Raw genomic sequence first — 16,122 nt, 5'->3', positions numbered from 1 at the left:
TGCTAGAGCATGTGTACACAGGACTCAGCTGCAATCTCTGTGAACTGATATCCCAATTATGCCTTTGCCACTCATTGCTCATAAAATGCACAAAGTCATATGCAATTTTATTTCCCTCACAGAACTGTAAGAAAGATAAATGACATTCAACTATTAGCTTGGAACATGACATCAGATCCAGTTGTTTGATTCCCCCAGTAGGTAATTGTGTACATTCCCCTGTTAGTGAATATTTATTTTATACAATTTCTTTCAAGAGTAGATGGAAATTGAGACCTTCATACAGCCATAATAGCATGAAATTTAATATTTTCATGTCTCTGTTCCTAGAAACTGCTTGATATGGACCAGATCCCAAACTGCTGAAGTCAACACAAGATTGACTTGAGTAGACTGTTCAAAAGATGTCACTCTCAAAAGAATATGAAGTGCTGAGATCTCATTTCCAAGGGAAATAGTTGATATCCAGAAAACAAGTGCATACAAACAATTCAAAAATATAATCTCAGGACTAAGACATATTGGGCTTTATTTTTACCCTCCTAATATAAGCCTTGAGACTATTTTTTGGCTTCTGGTTTTCCTCAAAGGACAACCAGGTTTTATTCAATTCACTAGATCTGTATGGGAATAATGTTTTAGAATATCATTGGAATTAAAAAGTTTTCAATGGATAAATTTATTTCATACATATTATAGAATATTAGAAATTTATCTGGATCTATCTGCTGTATCACCAGTACAGTATTCGAATTTACTGACAACATTTAACTTCAAAAATTAATTCCAAGATACTGTCTCCAAATGAGCTCTGTATTCAGTCTCTATGTAAGAATAGACTATATTACCATCTATCACCAATGTCAGCTCAAATTAGTTCCATTAGCCTGAGAATGACTTTGAATAGATTCAGGACAAAAATACACCACCCATGTACACCATTACTCATATGATGTACTTTAATTCCATCAGGGAAATCACTTACTGTAATTATCTGATTTTTATCTAGTTGTTACAGCATCAAGATTTAAAACCATTATTGAGAGATGCAGCTTTAGGCAAAGTAGGATTAAAGTCAGCAAAACTGAGCCATAAGATCCTCCCCAAGTAACCTGGAGTCAAAATGAATGTTTTGGATCATGTACCAGGTAGCCACCACTTCTTAACTGCCTTCACATCCTCTGTGTAGCCATCCCCAGGCTCACTCTCTACCCTTTCAGGGAGGGAAACTGTCGTAGCAGCAAGGTGACAATCATGGAGACTGCAGCCTGCCCACAGGTCAGCAAAAAGTGCTGTCTCTGTGACAGAACTACAGATTCTAAGTACTCCCAATGACCTATGATTACAGGCAATGAAAAAATGCCTGCCTTTCACAACTTGCTCAATAACTCGTATTTCCACTAGTCACATCTACATTCTGAGTTTTAATTTGTTCTACTCAGACTTCCATCCTTTCCTTATCACACCTGCTATATTAGAGATCTCTATGGTAGTAGGAATTTGTTCATGTAGATAGTAATAGGCATTAATACTGTTCTTAATCTTCTGTTTAAACAGGCTAACTAAAGTGAAATTCTCCAGTCCAAACCAGAAACCTCAGTAACAAAGCCTTGTTCATCCCAGCTCATAATAAAACCCACCTCTTCATTTCAGTGAGAGAGTTTTACCTTAATGATTTTATTGAGACAGAATTTCACTCTGTGCCTTTTAATCTAATGAGAGAGATTAAGGGTTGCAATGGCACATCAAATACATACAGGCAATAACAAATAGGGAGAATCAGGATTTTGCCCCCGTTTAAATCCTTGCGGCGAGCACACAGCAGAGCAGAAATAAGATGAGGTTTTTGTTTTGTTTGGTTTCTTTTTCCCTGGGATGCTGGGGCCTTTACTAAGAACACACATATATATATCTATGTGTACATATATATAGCTATATACACACACACACAGTCCTATCTGGAGATAGGACTCCTCTGATAATTATTAAGGATATTTTTGGATTGGTGTCCTGTAGATTTCAACCAGATGTCTTTAAAATATGTAGCTTTACAAAGAAATACTGGGATTTTTCTAAAAGCCAAAAACTGGCACTTCAGAGTTTTCTTTGTTGGTAACAGTTGACAAGGACTCCTGTTTCAGACTACTTATCACAGTAGCTGCAGTAGAAACAGAACCAGTATCTTCTGTGAATGCTAACAAGCAAGCAGATAAAAGGTCTCTTTGGTGTGTTGCAACAAACTAAAAATCAAAAAAACCCTTTTCATTTATTTTTGTTCAAATCAGCTCAATGCAATATAATAAAAAGCACTTTTCCACACGGGGAAGACAAAGCCCCCCACATCTCAGGTTATGGTGTAACCTGAAGAAAGCCTAGACCATGATCTTCTAATCTGTAAGTTGCAGAAGGCTAGTAAGCTAAGATCATTGAAACCTACCCTAAAGTGATGGGCCAGCAGATTGAAGTTATGGTGAAAATGTTTTCTTTGGAGTATCAATTTATAAGCTAAGGGTTCAACATGCATGTCTACCAGAAAGGAAATCTCTCTTTGTTGGAAATACACACACACTTTGAGCTAGCAGTTAAGCAGGAAATAAAACACAAAACAAAAATCTATCATACAACAAGCGGAAAAGAAGGGATACATAGATCTTCACTTTTAGATAATACAATCTCACAGCTTCCCCACACAAAACTCTTATTTTCATGACAGTCATTGTTCCACACAAGATGTCTTTAATACTGTAACTATCAATATTCTTGGTTTATATAGTGGGTTTATTACAGTATTTAATATGTGGCAATGCCTGCTCAAATAAGACAATGCTGTTCTTTAAGCATATACTTGTTATCTTGCTGTAACACAACTTCTATTGTCATGACCTGCTAAAGCAGACTTCTAAGCAGAAGGGAGACAACTCAGCAAGAAACAAAGTGGATACTAAAGTAAAGTACAAAGTCAGATGTCACCTCCCTTTCCCTCTCCCCTCCTCCCCCATGGTAAAAATAACACCTCTTAATATTTTCTGTGGTCTCCAACATGCGTATTACTGAGAAAGTACATATTACAGCTTTAGTTTCAAGTATATCCATTATATGAATATCATTTGCCTAAAGCAGAGGGAAATCTAATGCTATTTTAGATGCCTCTAACAGTTCATATATTCTAGGGCTTTGACTAAACTTTTAGTTGAGTCCTTTTTACCTTTCACTTTGTGTAAGTCCCTGCTGGCCCTAGAGAATTGTAATACAATTGGCAGGAAATGTGTTGAGTACCATGCTAATTTATGAAAAGACAGGCCTCATTCTGCCTGTATAGAAACTCCTCAGCCCTAAGACAGGTATAATACACCACGCAGGTTGCTTAATGCATTAAATCGTATCTAGCAGATCGTTACAAGTACCCAAAAACCAGATTTGAACTGTTTCTCCAAAGCAGGTGTTCTAGTCCTTTGATTATAAAATCTTCCATTGAAAAGCTGAATCCTTGGACAGATTTTTGTGAAAAAAAAAAAAGTATTTCATAATCCCAGGGAGATATTCACTAGGAAACTGCAGTAAAAATTCCCTGGAACTTTATTTCCTGTTTGAAATACTACACTTGAAGTATTGCCAGCCTTATGAAGTTTAACCATGACAACTCCAAGGTCCTACACCTGGGTTGGAGCAATCCCAAGCACAGCTACAGGTTGGGCAGAGAAGAGATTCAGAGCAGCCCTGTGGAGAAAGACTTGGGGGTGTTGGTCAATGAGAAAATGAACATGAGCCAGCTTCAGTGCGCACTCGCAGCCCAGAAAGCCAACCGTATCCTGGGCTGCATCAAAAGAAGCGTGACCAGCAGGTGAAAGGAGGTGATCCTGCCCCTCTACTCTGCTTTCATGAGACCTCACTTGGAGTACTGTGTGCAGTTCTGGTGTCCTCAACATAAAAAGCACATGGAACTGTTGGAACAAGTCCAGAGGAGGGCCACAAGGATGATCAGGGGACTGGAGCACCTCCTGTATGAAGACAGGCTGAGAAAGTTGGGGCTGTTCAGCCTGGAGAAGAGAAGGCTGTGTGGAGACCTCATAGCAGCCTTCTGGTATCTGAAGGGGCCTATAGGGATGCTGAGGAGGGACTCTTCATTAGGGACTGTATTGATAGAACAAGGGGTAACGGGTTAAAACTTAAACAGGGGAAGTTTAGATTGGATATAAGGAAGAAGTTCTCTACTGTAAGGGGGGTGAGGCACTGGAATGGGTTGCCCAGGGAAGCTGTGAATGCTCCATCCTGGCGGTGTTCAAGGCCAGGCTGGACAAAGCCTTGGGTGACATGGTTTAGTGTGAGGTGTCCCTGCCCATGGCGGGGGGACTGGAATTAGATCTTAAGGTCCTTTCCAACCCTAACTATTCTATGATTCCTCAGACAATCTTCATGGGAAAATAAAGACCGTTCAACAGGGTTTAATTTACTGTTACAGCCCAAATGCCCTGAAACAGCTGGAATGCATTTTGTGTATTGTTAGCTTATACTTTTCAATTTGGTATTATCCAAATTAATTTCAGGTGAGCAAAAACATTTAAGCAGGTGAGATCAGGAGATTCCATTCAAAATCGTATTTTTGGTCTAAATTAATACCCTAACATAAGTAGCATGTTTTCTGGGTTTAAGTACCTTCCTGGGTCTTTGCTCCTTGCTGCTATCCTGCTTTGGGAGCAGCCTCAGCAGTACTCCACTCAAACAGGATGCATGAGGAAAAAACACACACATAGCCTGCTTGTAATTTATTCAGAAATATGATGAATACTAGCAACTGTATGACTTGTTCCAAAGATAACTTCGAAATAAGCTAAGAGAGGAAATGCTTTATCGGTGAGACTAAATGTGGCTAGCTGGAGGACAGATAACCAAAGATCTTGTATACAGTAATTCGCTATGCTACACACTACTGTATTTTGTTCATGTGGTTTATGTTTGCAGTATCGCATACCAGCCCATAATATGAGTTAGTCTTGTTGTAAGACTAGAAAGAAGGGAGAATAATCCAACTGGATCTACTGTTTAGTTCAACATCTGGGAGCTCCTTTATCAAAGCAAAAAGGTTCTTTTATATTCCTGTTCACAACCACACACTCTGGTTTCACACTCTCAGTGGTGGGCACATACCCGAGGCAAGTCTCGGCCAGCCTGGGTCCTTTAGGTTCCTTAAGCTTCCACAGCACTATTTCCTAAACAAAGAGCTTTTCAAGCATCAGAACGTCAAAACCTGGCTATGAGAACCGTATCAAATCCTACTTCTTTTAACTAAATTCTGTTTTAATCGATTCATAATCCCTCAAATAATCTGCACATACCCCCCAAAACAACAACAAGAAAAAAACAAACGACAATAAACCCACGGGGTTTGGTTTAAACCCCTTAAACGATTCTGCCACCGAGTGCCAGGAGATGCACGTATATTCCACGCCTCCCCGTTAACGGGCCCTCAAGCCCGAGGCTGCATCAAAGGGCAGAACGGGCCCGGACCGTGGGACCAGCCGGCAGCACCGGTCAGGGACGCAGAGCGGCCCAACCCCAGAGCTGGCCCGGCCTGACGCGGCTGTGAGGAGCCTGGAGGCGACTCACACCGTACCACTACCGCCACGGGCCGCCCACAGCCCCGGGCATCGATGACTCGGCGCTCAAGCACTCTGACTTGGGAGCGCCGCCGCTGCGCTAGCGGGGAACCCATCCAGGAGGCGGCGTTCGACTTCCAAAGGGGTCCCCGTAACAGCAGCGCCATGTTGTCGTAGAAGATCGTGGCAGGGCGCCATTTGCCCGTGATGGACCGCGCCAGTGACCTCACCGACGCCTTTGTGGAGGTTTGCGGGAGGGGAGGCGCGCGGTGCATCGGGGAGGGAGGGAGGGAAGGAGGGCTGGCAGGCACCTGCTGCCGGGCCCTGCCGCGGCGCCCCCGAGCCGGAGGGGCACGGGACACACCCCCAGACGTCCGGCTGCGCCTCGGTGACAGGTGCCGCCGTGGTCGTGTACGGAGCCGGCTGCTGCTCTCCTCAGCTGCCCCGCCCGCCCTTGGGCGCGTTTAGTGCCTTCGGCCTGGGCCCGGGACCTGCCCCCTCGACTGCAGCCTCTCCGGGCGGTGAGGCGAGGGCGCGGGCACGGTGGGGAGCATTCTGAGCTCCTGTCGGCTGGGATGTTGTGAAAGCAGTCTCTGGTTTATCCTTGATTTTTAGCTGACAGGCATGTAGAATTCAAATGATGTTTTAGAAATAGGCCTGTTTGTTTTAAGCCTCTCCTGGCTGGCGGTTGTTAATAAATGGCTCTTATTGCTCAGGCAGCCAAATGGAATCCATTTCGGGATTTGATGGATGTATGGCAAGCCGGATGAAGAATTAATAAAAGCGTGTTTAAGGCATCTGTGTTTGTGAATATATGTCTGCAGAGTGGTTGTACAGGCGTTACTCTTCGACCAATATTCTCATTTTTATTTAAAGTATTTGAAGTGCTAAAATATTTTTGAATTGTTTTTTTAAGCTGTGCCAGGGAACGTCTAGACTGGGCATTAGGACAAATTGCTTCGCTGAAAGGGTGATCAGGTATTGAACAGGCTGCCCAGGGAAGTGATGGAATCACCATCCTTGTTAAGTGTTCAAAAACCATATAGATGCCCTTAGTGACATGGTTTAGTGGTGGACTTGGCGGTGCTGGGGTAACGGTTGGACTTGATGATCTTAAAGGTCTGTTCTAACCTAGTTGGTTTTACGATTCTGTGATTCAAAGTATTTAATATTGTCTGCTTGTTTAAATCACTTTGTTGCACCAGAAGTATCTAACTCCAGCCTTCTTTACAATTATAAAATTAACAGGCAATATATAGGGTATTTCTTAGGAAGGGATTGTAAAATAAGTTGATGTGAGCCTTCTGTTTTATGAGTCATTATTTCCGATATGAATAACTTGGAACATTTCAGGAACATTCCATAGATTCAGAAATCATACAGAAAAAGCAAAGAGGTGTTTAAAAATGGAATGCATGTTTCTACCACAAATTTTAATTGAGGTTGACACAACACTGGAATTCAGGTAGGAAGACAGAATGTTGTTCTAGAACTGTATAAATTGGAAAGTCTGATATTAATATCAAAATAGATTTTGGGTATGTAAGTCCCGATTTTTGTTTGGTGCTTAAAAATTTGATTGACATTAGACACTAAACACATTGCATAGTAGGACATTGCTAATAAAGCTAAAATGTATTTGGCATGCTTTTCAATGGAGCTGAAATAGTACACGTTTCTATTTTATTGCAGGAATGACAGTCATTTAACTTCATATTTTAGTGTTTGGTTTCAAATGTTTCATCAGTCAATTTTTCATTTATATGGACTGCTCTTTAATTTCAAATTTGATGAATAGCCTATGACCCCCAACACGCATGCTACTTGTGAGAATGGGAAATGGGAAATGCAGCTAATGAGTTTCATTTGGCCTGTTTTTTTTACTGTGGAGGAGAAACAGCTCTCCTGTCTTGTTGGCCATTTGTTCCCAACCCTCCTCCGTCTGTGCCAACTCTACTGTCTTGGGTGTGTGGCAAGACAGATTGCAAAATTGATCTAGTTAAAAGACTACCTTAGCATAAAGGAAATAGGACTTTTCAGAAAGATCAGTTTGCTTAGCTGGGTTAATGTGCAGTTTCATGAATGTCTTGGCGCAAATAAGGCTAACAAAATACGTAGGTGGCGCCTTGCTGTTAGGACTGTTACTTAGGAAGACTGGAAATTGCCCCTTTGACATTTATCTCAAACTAAACTGAGCTTGAAGCTATTTTATTTTTCTGTGTAAGGTTGATGAAACCGTTTACAAAGTGATTTCACTTTAATAAAAATGAAAAACAGAAGTAATGTTAAGGTACTAGTTAATTACTAGCCTTTAACATTACTCTAGAATTACAAAAGAAAATAGGAGAAGACTTGGCTCAGGTTATGCACAACTTGGACTTTGCTAGCATGTGTGATCCGGAGCAAAGTAGCACAATTTCTTCTGTAATTGTGCTTCTAAATTTATACTGCAGACAGCAGTATAGTGCTTGATTATCTCTACTGGCTTTAATGAAGTAGCTTGACTACTGGAGAACTTCAGTTATAACTGCCTGGGGCTCCAAGGGAGCTAATTTACTCCCTAGATAACCTGTAAAAATAGGTTGGGTGGAGCTCTGGGCTGTTCCTCCTTGGCAGCTTCTGATACCTAAGGTAGCTCATTTAAAACTAGTGTCAGTATCGCTTTATTATACTGCTTTGTATGAATACATGTTCTGAGTGGCAGTGCTGTTAGTTTTTTTGTACACATATAGGCTGCATCCACCTTTTAATAGCTGGGTGATTTTTTACACTAAGGTTGCTTGGTCCTGTGTTTTCATACCACTCTGGCTTTTAACTTGAAAACTTTGAAGTAACTTTTTTGAAAAGCATTACTGTTCATTAAATCAAGTAGGGGGCCCCACGGGTTTTTTATTTCTTTGGTCATAAATGCTATACAGAGTTCTATTGACTGAGGTATGTACAGTTATATATACATAGCTCAATGTGAGCTCATAATCCAGTCCTGTGGTGCTTAAGTGCAACCAGCTTAATTAAGAAGCCTAAAGCATGTTCAGAATCTCTCTAGAGTTGAGGTATGCACCTGTACAAAATAATCACCATATTACTGAAAGCTATGAAGTGTTTATTTAATAATTTCTTGAGCAAAAGTATTTTAAAAATTGCCATACATGTTTCCGAAGTTAAGCCTAAATTTAGTCTCCAAAATCTATTTAGAATTTAAAAAGAAAACAATATTCAGAATCTTCAGCTGTCTTTAACTTCAGCATTTCTTTTATGACAGCACACTCATTATTTTCTTAAAAATTTTGAATGAATTAAACCCCATAACTTTGGGTATTTGTAAGCATGATCAGATACTTGGTATGAAGTACTAATTAATTTTAGAGGCAACATTCAGAGATCTACAAGTGTTTGTGAGTGGTTTGTAGTAAGAGCTTCAGTGAAATAAAGTTGCCTTGGGCAGCATTGTTTCTTGTATGGGGCACCACAGAAATTGTTTCACTTTTTAAAAACAAAACAGACAAAAAACCCAAAACAAAGGGGGTTTTCTTGACGTAGACCAATATGGAGACCAAATGGAGATTCCTGATATAGGCTATTACGTGCATTAATCAATAGAATTATGAAGAATATTTGATCTTCAGTACCTGATGGTTACAGGGGTATGTAGAGACATGTGTGTATAGATACATATAGTCCTTTATCTTTTTTGCCCATATGCTTTCTGTAATTTTTTTATATTTTAAGAAAAGAATAAAATTGGATAAGGTTCCCCCTTGCTGCTCTGAATTTACTGGTATGTGTCCAGCATATTGCAGTTGCACTTAATGGAAATGGTTTCAGTTATTTTCTGGTGTGCATCTAGGGAGATTTCTTAAATTTCAGAAATAAATTTACCAATGTTACCATTCTCATTTCTGTGTTTCTTTTATAAATTGTCAATAAAGTTGATTTAGAAACCCTAGAGAGAACAGTAGTGGGACATTAGCTCTTAATATTTAGATAGAATACTTTTGTTTACATGTTTTCTAAACAGAAGCCAAGGAGAGTATACAGGTCACTTTGAATAGAAGTGGTATTTCCACTTATCAAGTGATTAAGGAGGAAAGGAGAGAGATATACCAGAAGTGGTGTTGTTGCATGGAAAGTTACCTACTGATGTATGTGAATTGATTAAAAAAAGCTGATGTTACTAAAAAGGATTTGTTGATATTATTGAAATAATCTATTTGAAATTATTTGCATGTGTAGAATTGATGAGTTTCTAAATTTATTAGTATTTGTTAATAATTGCATGCTTATATTTTTAGGTAAAATTTGGAAATACAACATTTAAGACAGATGTGTATCCCAAATCTCTTAATCCTCAGTGGAATTCTGAGTGGTTCAAATTTGAAGTAAGTATTTTTTAAGAGTTTGTGTCTATATACACATTCTTGTTTAGATGCCCTTAATGAAATAACATCATTTCAGGGAGAAAATGAGTTTGAGAGGTGAAGTGTTTTTTGTTTAAATACACATGAAGCCTTTTCAGCAAACCTATCTACAGTGAGAGCTTGTTTGCTAAAGGTGTCTCTTTGGCTTTTCAGAGCTGTTTGTAAAGATAAAAGCTTGCCAGATTGGATCCACCTCAGATGTTATCCTGGGTAATACTAAAAAAGACAAGGCAGAGGTGAAAGTAGGGGGGAAAATAGCATGAAGAATCAGGCTTTTGTATATCAGTATGCTTGTATTTTTTTTAAAGGGGTAATTTTAGTAAGGAAAGTTAATTGGTATTGAAAATGTCACCATGGGTTGCAAAAATAATGCACTTGGCAGAGAAGAAAACAGAGAATTCCTACGAGAAAATTACAAAATAAAGAGCTTGGACAACAACTGTTGGACATTTCATTTTCCCATTTCCTTATGTAATAATGAGAGCACTCGGTATGTTACTGTAATTGCTTCTTGATGTTTTGCAGGATATAATTCATCGATACTCTTTGATGTTATGCCCTGAACAACTGTTCACGTATTCTTTTTTTTTAATTATTCTTTTTCCTTCATTTTTTAATAACAGAGAAAGATGTTAGGGGTAAATTAGTTGTTAAAAAAATTGAATTAATCGTTCTGTCATTTATAGTGTTCTAAGGTAATATCACAGCATAAACATGGTTGAAACTGTGTACATGTACTAAGTGATGTAATAGCTGGTAATGTTAGAAGCGTTTTTGAGCAAATATAGAATAGTAAGGTTAGGCAGATTATTATTCAATACAATGCTTAAGAGCATCTCTTAATCAGCAATCCGTGTTGACTAAAAAGGTAGTAAAAAGGTGGGGTTTTTTTTTCTTCTTGTTTTTATCTTTCAGTGTCTGGGGTCATCTTTTAGGAGGAGAGGAAAGACCTGATCTGTCTGGAGGGTTAACTCTGTTCATAGGGAAAGAGATTTTTTTGGCAATAATAAAGTCTCAAAATCCTATCTTTTTGCATGGAAAATGGATTTGGGAAAGAAAACAGCAACAGTGGGGGAAAGAAAAAAGAATTCCACATTTTAAAGAGTGGAAAAACACTAGCTCTTTTAGACATTGTGTGTGTGTGTGTGTGCACATGTGTGTGTGTGGAGTTTGATCCTTTTGCAAGGCTATAGTGCTGTAAACACTTAAATGAGTCATCCCATTGCACCTGGCAAACCTGATTCATGGTTTGTGATGTTCAGCACAGAAAGCTGTATAATTTCTATCTTTGTATATCGTAAAAAACAATTGAGGTGTCTGCAGGTAGATTGTGGCATTTACTTAGTAAAGTGCATGTCTGAAATGACTGGATTTTAACAGCTGGTTGTATAAAATATCCTCTTTTAAGCCACTGAGCAGTTTGGGAGGGTGAGAACACCAGTAATCATAACTTCGGAGTATAGCAGTCTTCTGAGATGCTTTATCTTGAATTTTCCTTTTTTTCTAAATGAAAAGTATTCATACTTTTTTGGTGCAGATGGGTAAACAATCTAGGGAATGTGACTCAAAACAAATTATGTGCAATTTTACAATGTGTAATTACTGTAATCTTGCTTTTCTGTTCTCCCAGTGGTAACTGTGGCTTCAGGATCTCACTAGCCCGTGAAGGGTAAAATCGAAATAAGTGAGTGTGTTGTTTAGATACAGGAAATCAAAACTACAGATCTAACTGTGTTACAGCACCGTGCATCCCTCTTTCTTTTTGCATTTGTTTTTCAGCAGTGTTTCCCTGCATTTTTTAAAAATACTAAGATTCCGTGTTAATATTTGTTTCTAGGTAGATGATGAAGAGCTACAAGATGAGCCTCTCCAGATCACAGTTCTTGATCATGATACCTACAGTGCTAATGATGCCATTGGCAAAGTGTACATAGATATTGATCCTTTGCTCTACAGTGAAGCAGCTACAGTTATTTCGGGATGGTTTCCCATCTATGATACCATTCATGGTAAGACTTGCTAATTTGAAAGTAAAACAATGTTGTTTGAGATGTAATCTGCTTCTTGCAATCTTCATTTATGCAAGCTGCCTTCAGAAAATTGTAATAATTTTAGCCTTGTGAGCTGCAAAGCTTCTTTTCTGGTGTTTTTTTTCCTTATTTCTGGCATGAGAAAATTTCTGGCATGGTAGTTCAGACCAGTGCTTGGCAGAACGTCTTCCATAGAACTTGGGACAAGTGGAAAAAATCTTCACGTGGTATTTAAAATAGTTACTGCAAAATTGAGAGTAAAATAAAAAATAATCCAAACATATTTTTCCAATTGCTGTATGTTTACTAAACTAATATAGTCTTGCTGAAGGCTCTTGGGGTGTGCCTTCCTGAGATGCGAGATAAACTCCACTTGAGATGGAGGGACAGGATGTGACATACCTTCAGCATGAAGTACCTTTTCCCTGCAGGAATTACTCTCAGTGCTAGGTAGATTTCATCAGAATATCTTGAAGGTATGAGAACATGAAGTTAATGGTATTTTTGCCTTTGATTTTAATGAAACACAGCTTTTGTTCCAGAAGGTCAAGGTTGACTTACAGCAATTAGCTTGCTGCTTGAATACCTTATTTCAAAACATCTGTGTCATTGCCAGTACCACCCTTGTTCATTATCCATTTTACATAGACCTAACAATCTTAAGAGCTAATTATAAATTGTTGTTGGAACATAATTAACGGTATTTACTAGATCATCAACATTACTGATACGAACTATTTTTTATGTTTAAAACAGTTATATTGAAGAGGTTGGTTTTTTTGAGAAATATACATTTATTTTTCTTATCCTTTTATTCCCTTCACATTTTACTATTCTACATTTCTGTTTGAAGTTAATTAGGTGAACACCTTTCTTAAGATGCGTACAACTTGTATCACTGAGAGAATTAGATTTCTCTGTATTTTTCTAGATCTGCTAATATTTCACAGTTGTTTTCTATTTAAGCAGAATTAGAATTTTTGTATTTTCATGCTCATACCAGTAGATTCTAACTATCTTTATCCTTGTCAAACAGTAACTCATGCTTCCTTTAAAAAAAAAAGTTTATAAATTTTTATTAGTTTTTTTCTTTGCACTTCAACATGATTGTCTATGAAAATATATCAACCCAGGGCACTTCCTGTTATAGTAACTGAAGGCTTCTTTCTATTGGAATTTTGGAAGATAGATCTAGTTAACTTTATTGTACTAATGTCAGAGTCAACGTACAAATTTAATGCTTTTGTTTGTTATATACTTACATGGTAAAGGCTTCTGAAGGCACTGGAGTTCAGACTCATCAAGAAATTTAGTCCTCAATATGTCAGAACCTGTAATATGTGAAATGATTATGTTACTGGGTGGGGAAAAAGAAGAAAGAATAAGAAAGTAGAAAACTCAAAAAGGAATGGCTGTGTAAAATATTCCATTAGTGATGTTTAATTGTGGCCAAAAATTAAGCTTTATCTAAAAAGTCTGTAATACCTTATTTTTTTGCATAATTCTTCTCATAGTCAAAGTATTTTACAAACATTTACTGTGCCACTTTGTGGTTCTAGAAAGAACTGTGCATGTTCTCATTGGATTGAAATACAGAGAGTAGCTTTGCTGCGGTTTTGAAAGCATTTCAGAGAGAAAATGTAAAAGCTTTTTGGTGTTGGCGAGAGCTTTGTGATGTGTACAGACTCCAGCTTTAAAGCAGCCATACTCAAGGCTAATACTTCCAACCTTTTGTGCTAGGATATCTTGGGGTGGTCGCAGTCCTTATACTGATTTATACCCGTCCTGCATTGATGGTGCAGGTCACAGGAGCAGGGAGACTGTACAGGAGCATCACACACCGTAGCAGAGGCCACTGCAGTATCAGGAGGCTGATGGATTCTCTTTTCCCAATCTCATTTTAGTTCTGAACTCCTGTTCAGTGCAGCATGTATTTGAGGACTGTTGCTTGTCCAGCTGCAGCCTCAAAGACTTGGCAGAACTAGACACATCCTCTGATGCAGCAGCACTGAAGCAGATCTGAGAGGCAAGGAAATACCTTCCTGGTGCTCTGGGCCAGGCTAGAAGTGATACATGAACTGCCAGTTGAGCTGAACTGTTCTAGCAGGGTTGTAGTACCTTCTTTGCAGAACTCCCTGTTAATAGTACATTAATTACTAATAATAGATATTAATTAATATGACTAGTTTTATATTAGTTTCTGATACAGCTTCTAATTTTTTGTGGTTTTCATTGACAGGTATACGTGGGGAGATCAGTGTGGTGGTGAAAGTAGATCTCTTCAATGATTTAAACAGGTTTAGGCAGTCATCCTGTGGAGTCAAGTTTTTTTGCAGTAAGTAGAGGAAAAAGGTATTGTTGAAAAGAAAACTTCCCCCCACCCGTCCTTCTCCCCGCTGTCTTTTCTTTTTTACCCTGTTCTGTCAGTTTCCCTTCTTTTACCAGCTCATAGCATAAGCCTAGTGGAGATTACATTGAAGACAGTAGTAAATGCAGAAAATTGTTTAGTTTACTTAAATTTCTTAAATAAATATTTTCTGTCTGTATTTTAAAACAATGTAAATATCCCCCTTGGGTATGGCCACATTTTAACACAAAATTGTGTACATTAATTTCTGGACTTGTTAGCATCACTCATTATGTGTAATTTTATATTTTTCTTGTAATTCTTGGCTCATAGACTTATGCCTTACATTTTTTTATATATATATATATATATATTTTCTTTTAACAGCTACATCCATTCCTAAGTGTTACAGAGCAGTAATAATTCATGGATTTGTGGAAGAGCTTGTAGTCAATGAAGACCCAGAATACCAGTGGATAGACCGAATTCGTACACCAAGGGCATCAAATGAGGCTAGACAAAGACTTATTTCACTCATGTCAGGTATTAAACATGTAGGCTGTAATGGTTATTGCTACTTTTAAACATTCACTATTTAAATATGTGACTTAAGACAATATTGCATATTATTTTTAGTAGTAATTATGTTTATTATTTTAGTTCACAGTATGTTCTGTTTCTGAAGGTTCTGTTGTCCTAACTGATGGCCATCGTGCCTGACTTTTCTCCCTGAACTTCCCCTGTTTAAACCCATTACCCCTTGTCCTGTCACTGCCGTCCGTGATGAGGAGTCCCTCTCCAGCATCCTTGTAGGTGCCTTTCAGATATTTGAAGGCTGCTCTTCTCCAGCCTGATCACAGCTTCTGTTCTCCAGCCTGAAAAGCCCCAATATTCTCAGCCTGTCTTCATGTGCGAGGTGCTCCAGCAGCAATTATGAGTTAATTATGTTTTGTTTTGTAGGTGAATTGCAAAGGAAGATTGGCTTGAAAGTGCTTGAGATGAGAGGAAATGCTGTTGTTGGTTATTTGCAGTGTTTTGATTTGGAGGGAGAGTCTGGACTAGTAGTACGAGCCATAGGAACAGCTTGCACGTTGGATAAACTAAGTAACCCATCAGCATTTTTACCTGCATGTAACTCCCCATCCAAAGAAATGAAGGAGTAAGTATGAATTAATATTTTGTAGGGAAACAAGCTTCATCTCTCTTCTTTTCATACTCATTCAATTTTACATAACTGGTGTGATTTCTTTTTTTCTTCCCAGAATTTATTTTTCTTTTGTAGTTTTGTTTGTCTGCAACAAAGTTTATATTGCACAGTTTTGAAGTGTTTTAGGTTGGATTGCTTAAGTTATTTCCTTAGAAGTTGGAGTGGTAATCCTTACCTAATACGACTTTTTTGAATTTATATAGCAATGGTATTACATATCCTTGGGTTGCAATCCACCAATTTCCAAATTAATAATTAGTTCTGCTTTGACTCTGTTTGTACAGTAAACACTTATGTGAGGGCTTCTTATGACATAACTTCTGTTCAAGATTTTCTAAGTTCAGTACAATCAGATTTATCTGTTTATGCTGAGCATATAAGAAAAGATAAACTTTGAATTCAGACAGTTCTGTCAGTGACTTAGTGAATGACCCTGAAGTAGTCTTGTCTTTTTTTGTGTGCTTTGCTTTTTACTGTTGCAAAACAAGTAGGGCTATTGCAAAACAGGTCTAGTTAAATAGTGTAC

At 38.3% G+C, this 16,122-nt stretch overlaps 1 protein-coding gene across 15 annotated transcripts in view; it reads left to right on the top strand.

The window, feature by feature from the left end:
- Positions 1-5,763: 5,763 nt before the first annotated feature.
- The window catches only part of C2CD5 (C2 calcium dependent domain containing 5), a 62,950-nt gene continuing 52,591 nt past the window's right edge, over positions 5,764-16,122 (top strand). For 13 of the 15 annotated variants that reach the window (XM_057405210.1, XM_057405208.1, XM_057405206.1 and 10 more), the window contains exons 1-6: positions 5,764-5,840; positions 9,887-9,973; positions 11,850-12,021; positions 14,282-14,377; positions 14,777-14,932; positions 15,350-15,548. In XM_057405210.1, coding sequence (XP_057261193.1) covers positions 5,802-5,840; positions 9,887-9,973; positions 11,850-12,021; positions 14,282-14,377; positions 14,777-14,932; positions 15,350-15,548 — 749 coding nt within the window. In that variant the 5' untranslated portion in view covers positions 5,764-5,801. Of the gene's footprint in view, positions 5,841-9,886; positions 9,974-11,849; positions 12,022-14,281; positions 14,378-14,776; positions 14,933-15,349; positions 15,549-16,122 lie in introns of those variants that run through there. The other 2 variants (XM_057405212.1, XM_057405211.1) reach the window with 1 other exon arrangement.

This window comes from Pezoporus wallicus, unplaced genomic scaffold, assembly GCF_028554395.1.
Source record: "Pezoporus wallicus isolate ANWC-B61680 ecotype Strahan unplaced genomic scaffold, APGP_CSIRO_Pwel_v1 contig_6789, whole genome shotgun sequence".
NCBI lineage: Eukaryota > Metazoa > Chordata > Aves > Psittaciformes > Psittacidae > Pezoporus > Pezoporus wallicus.
This window is presented reverse-complemented; position numbering and strand designations above follow the sequence as displayed.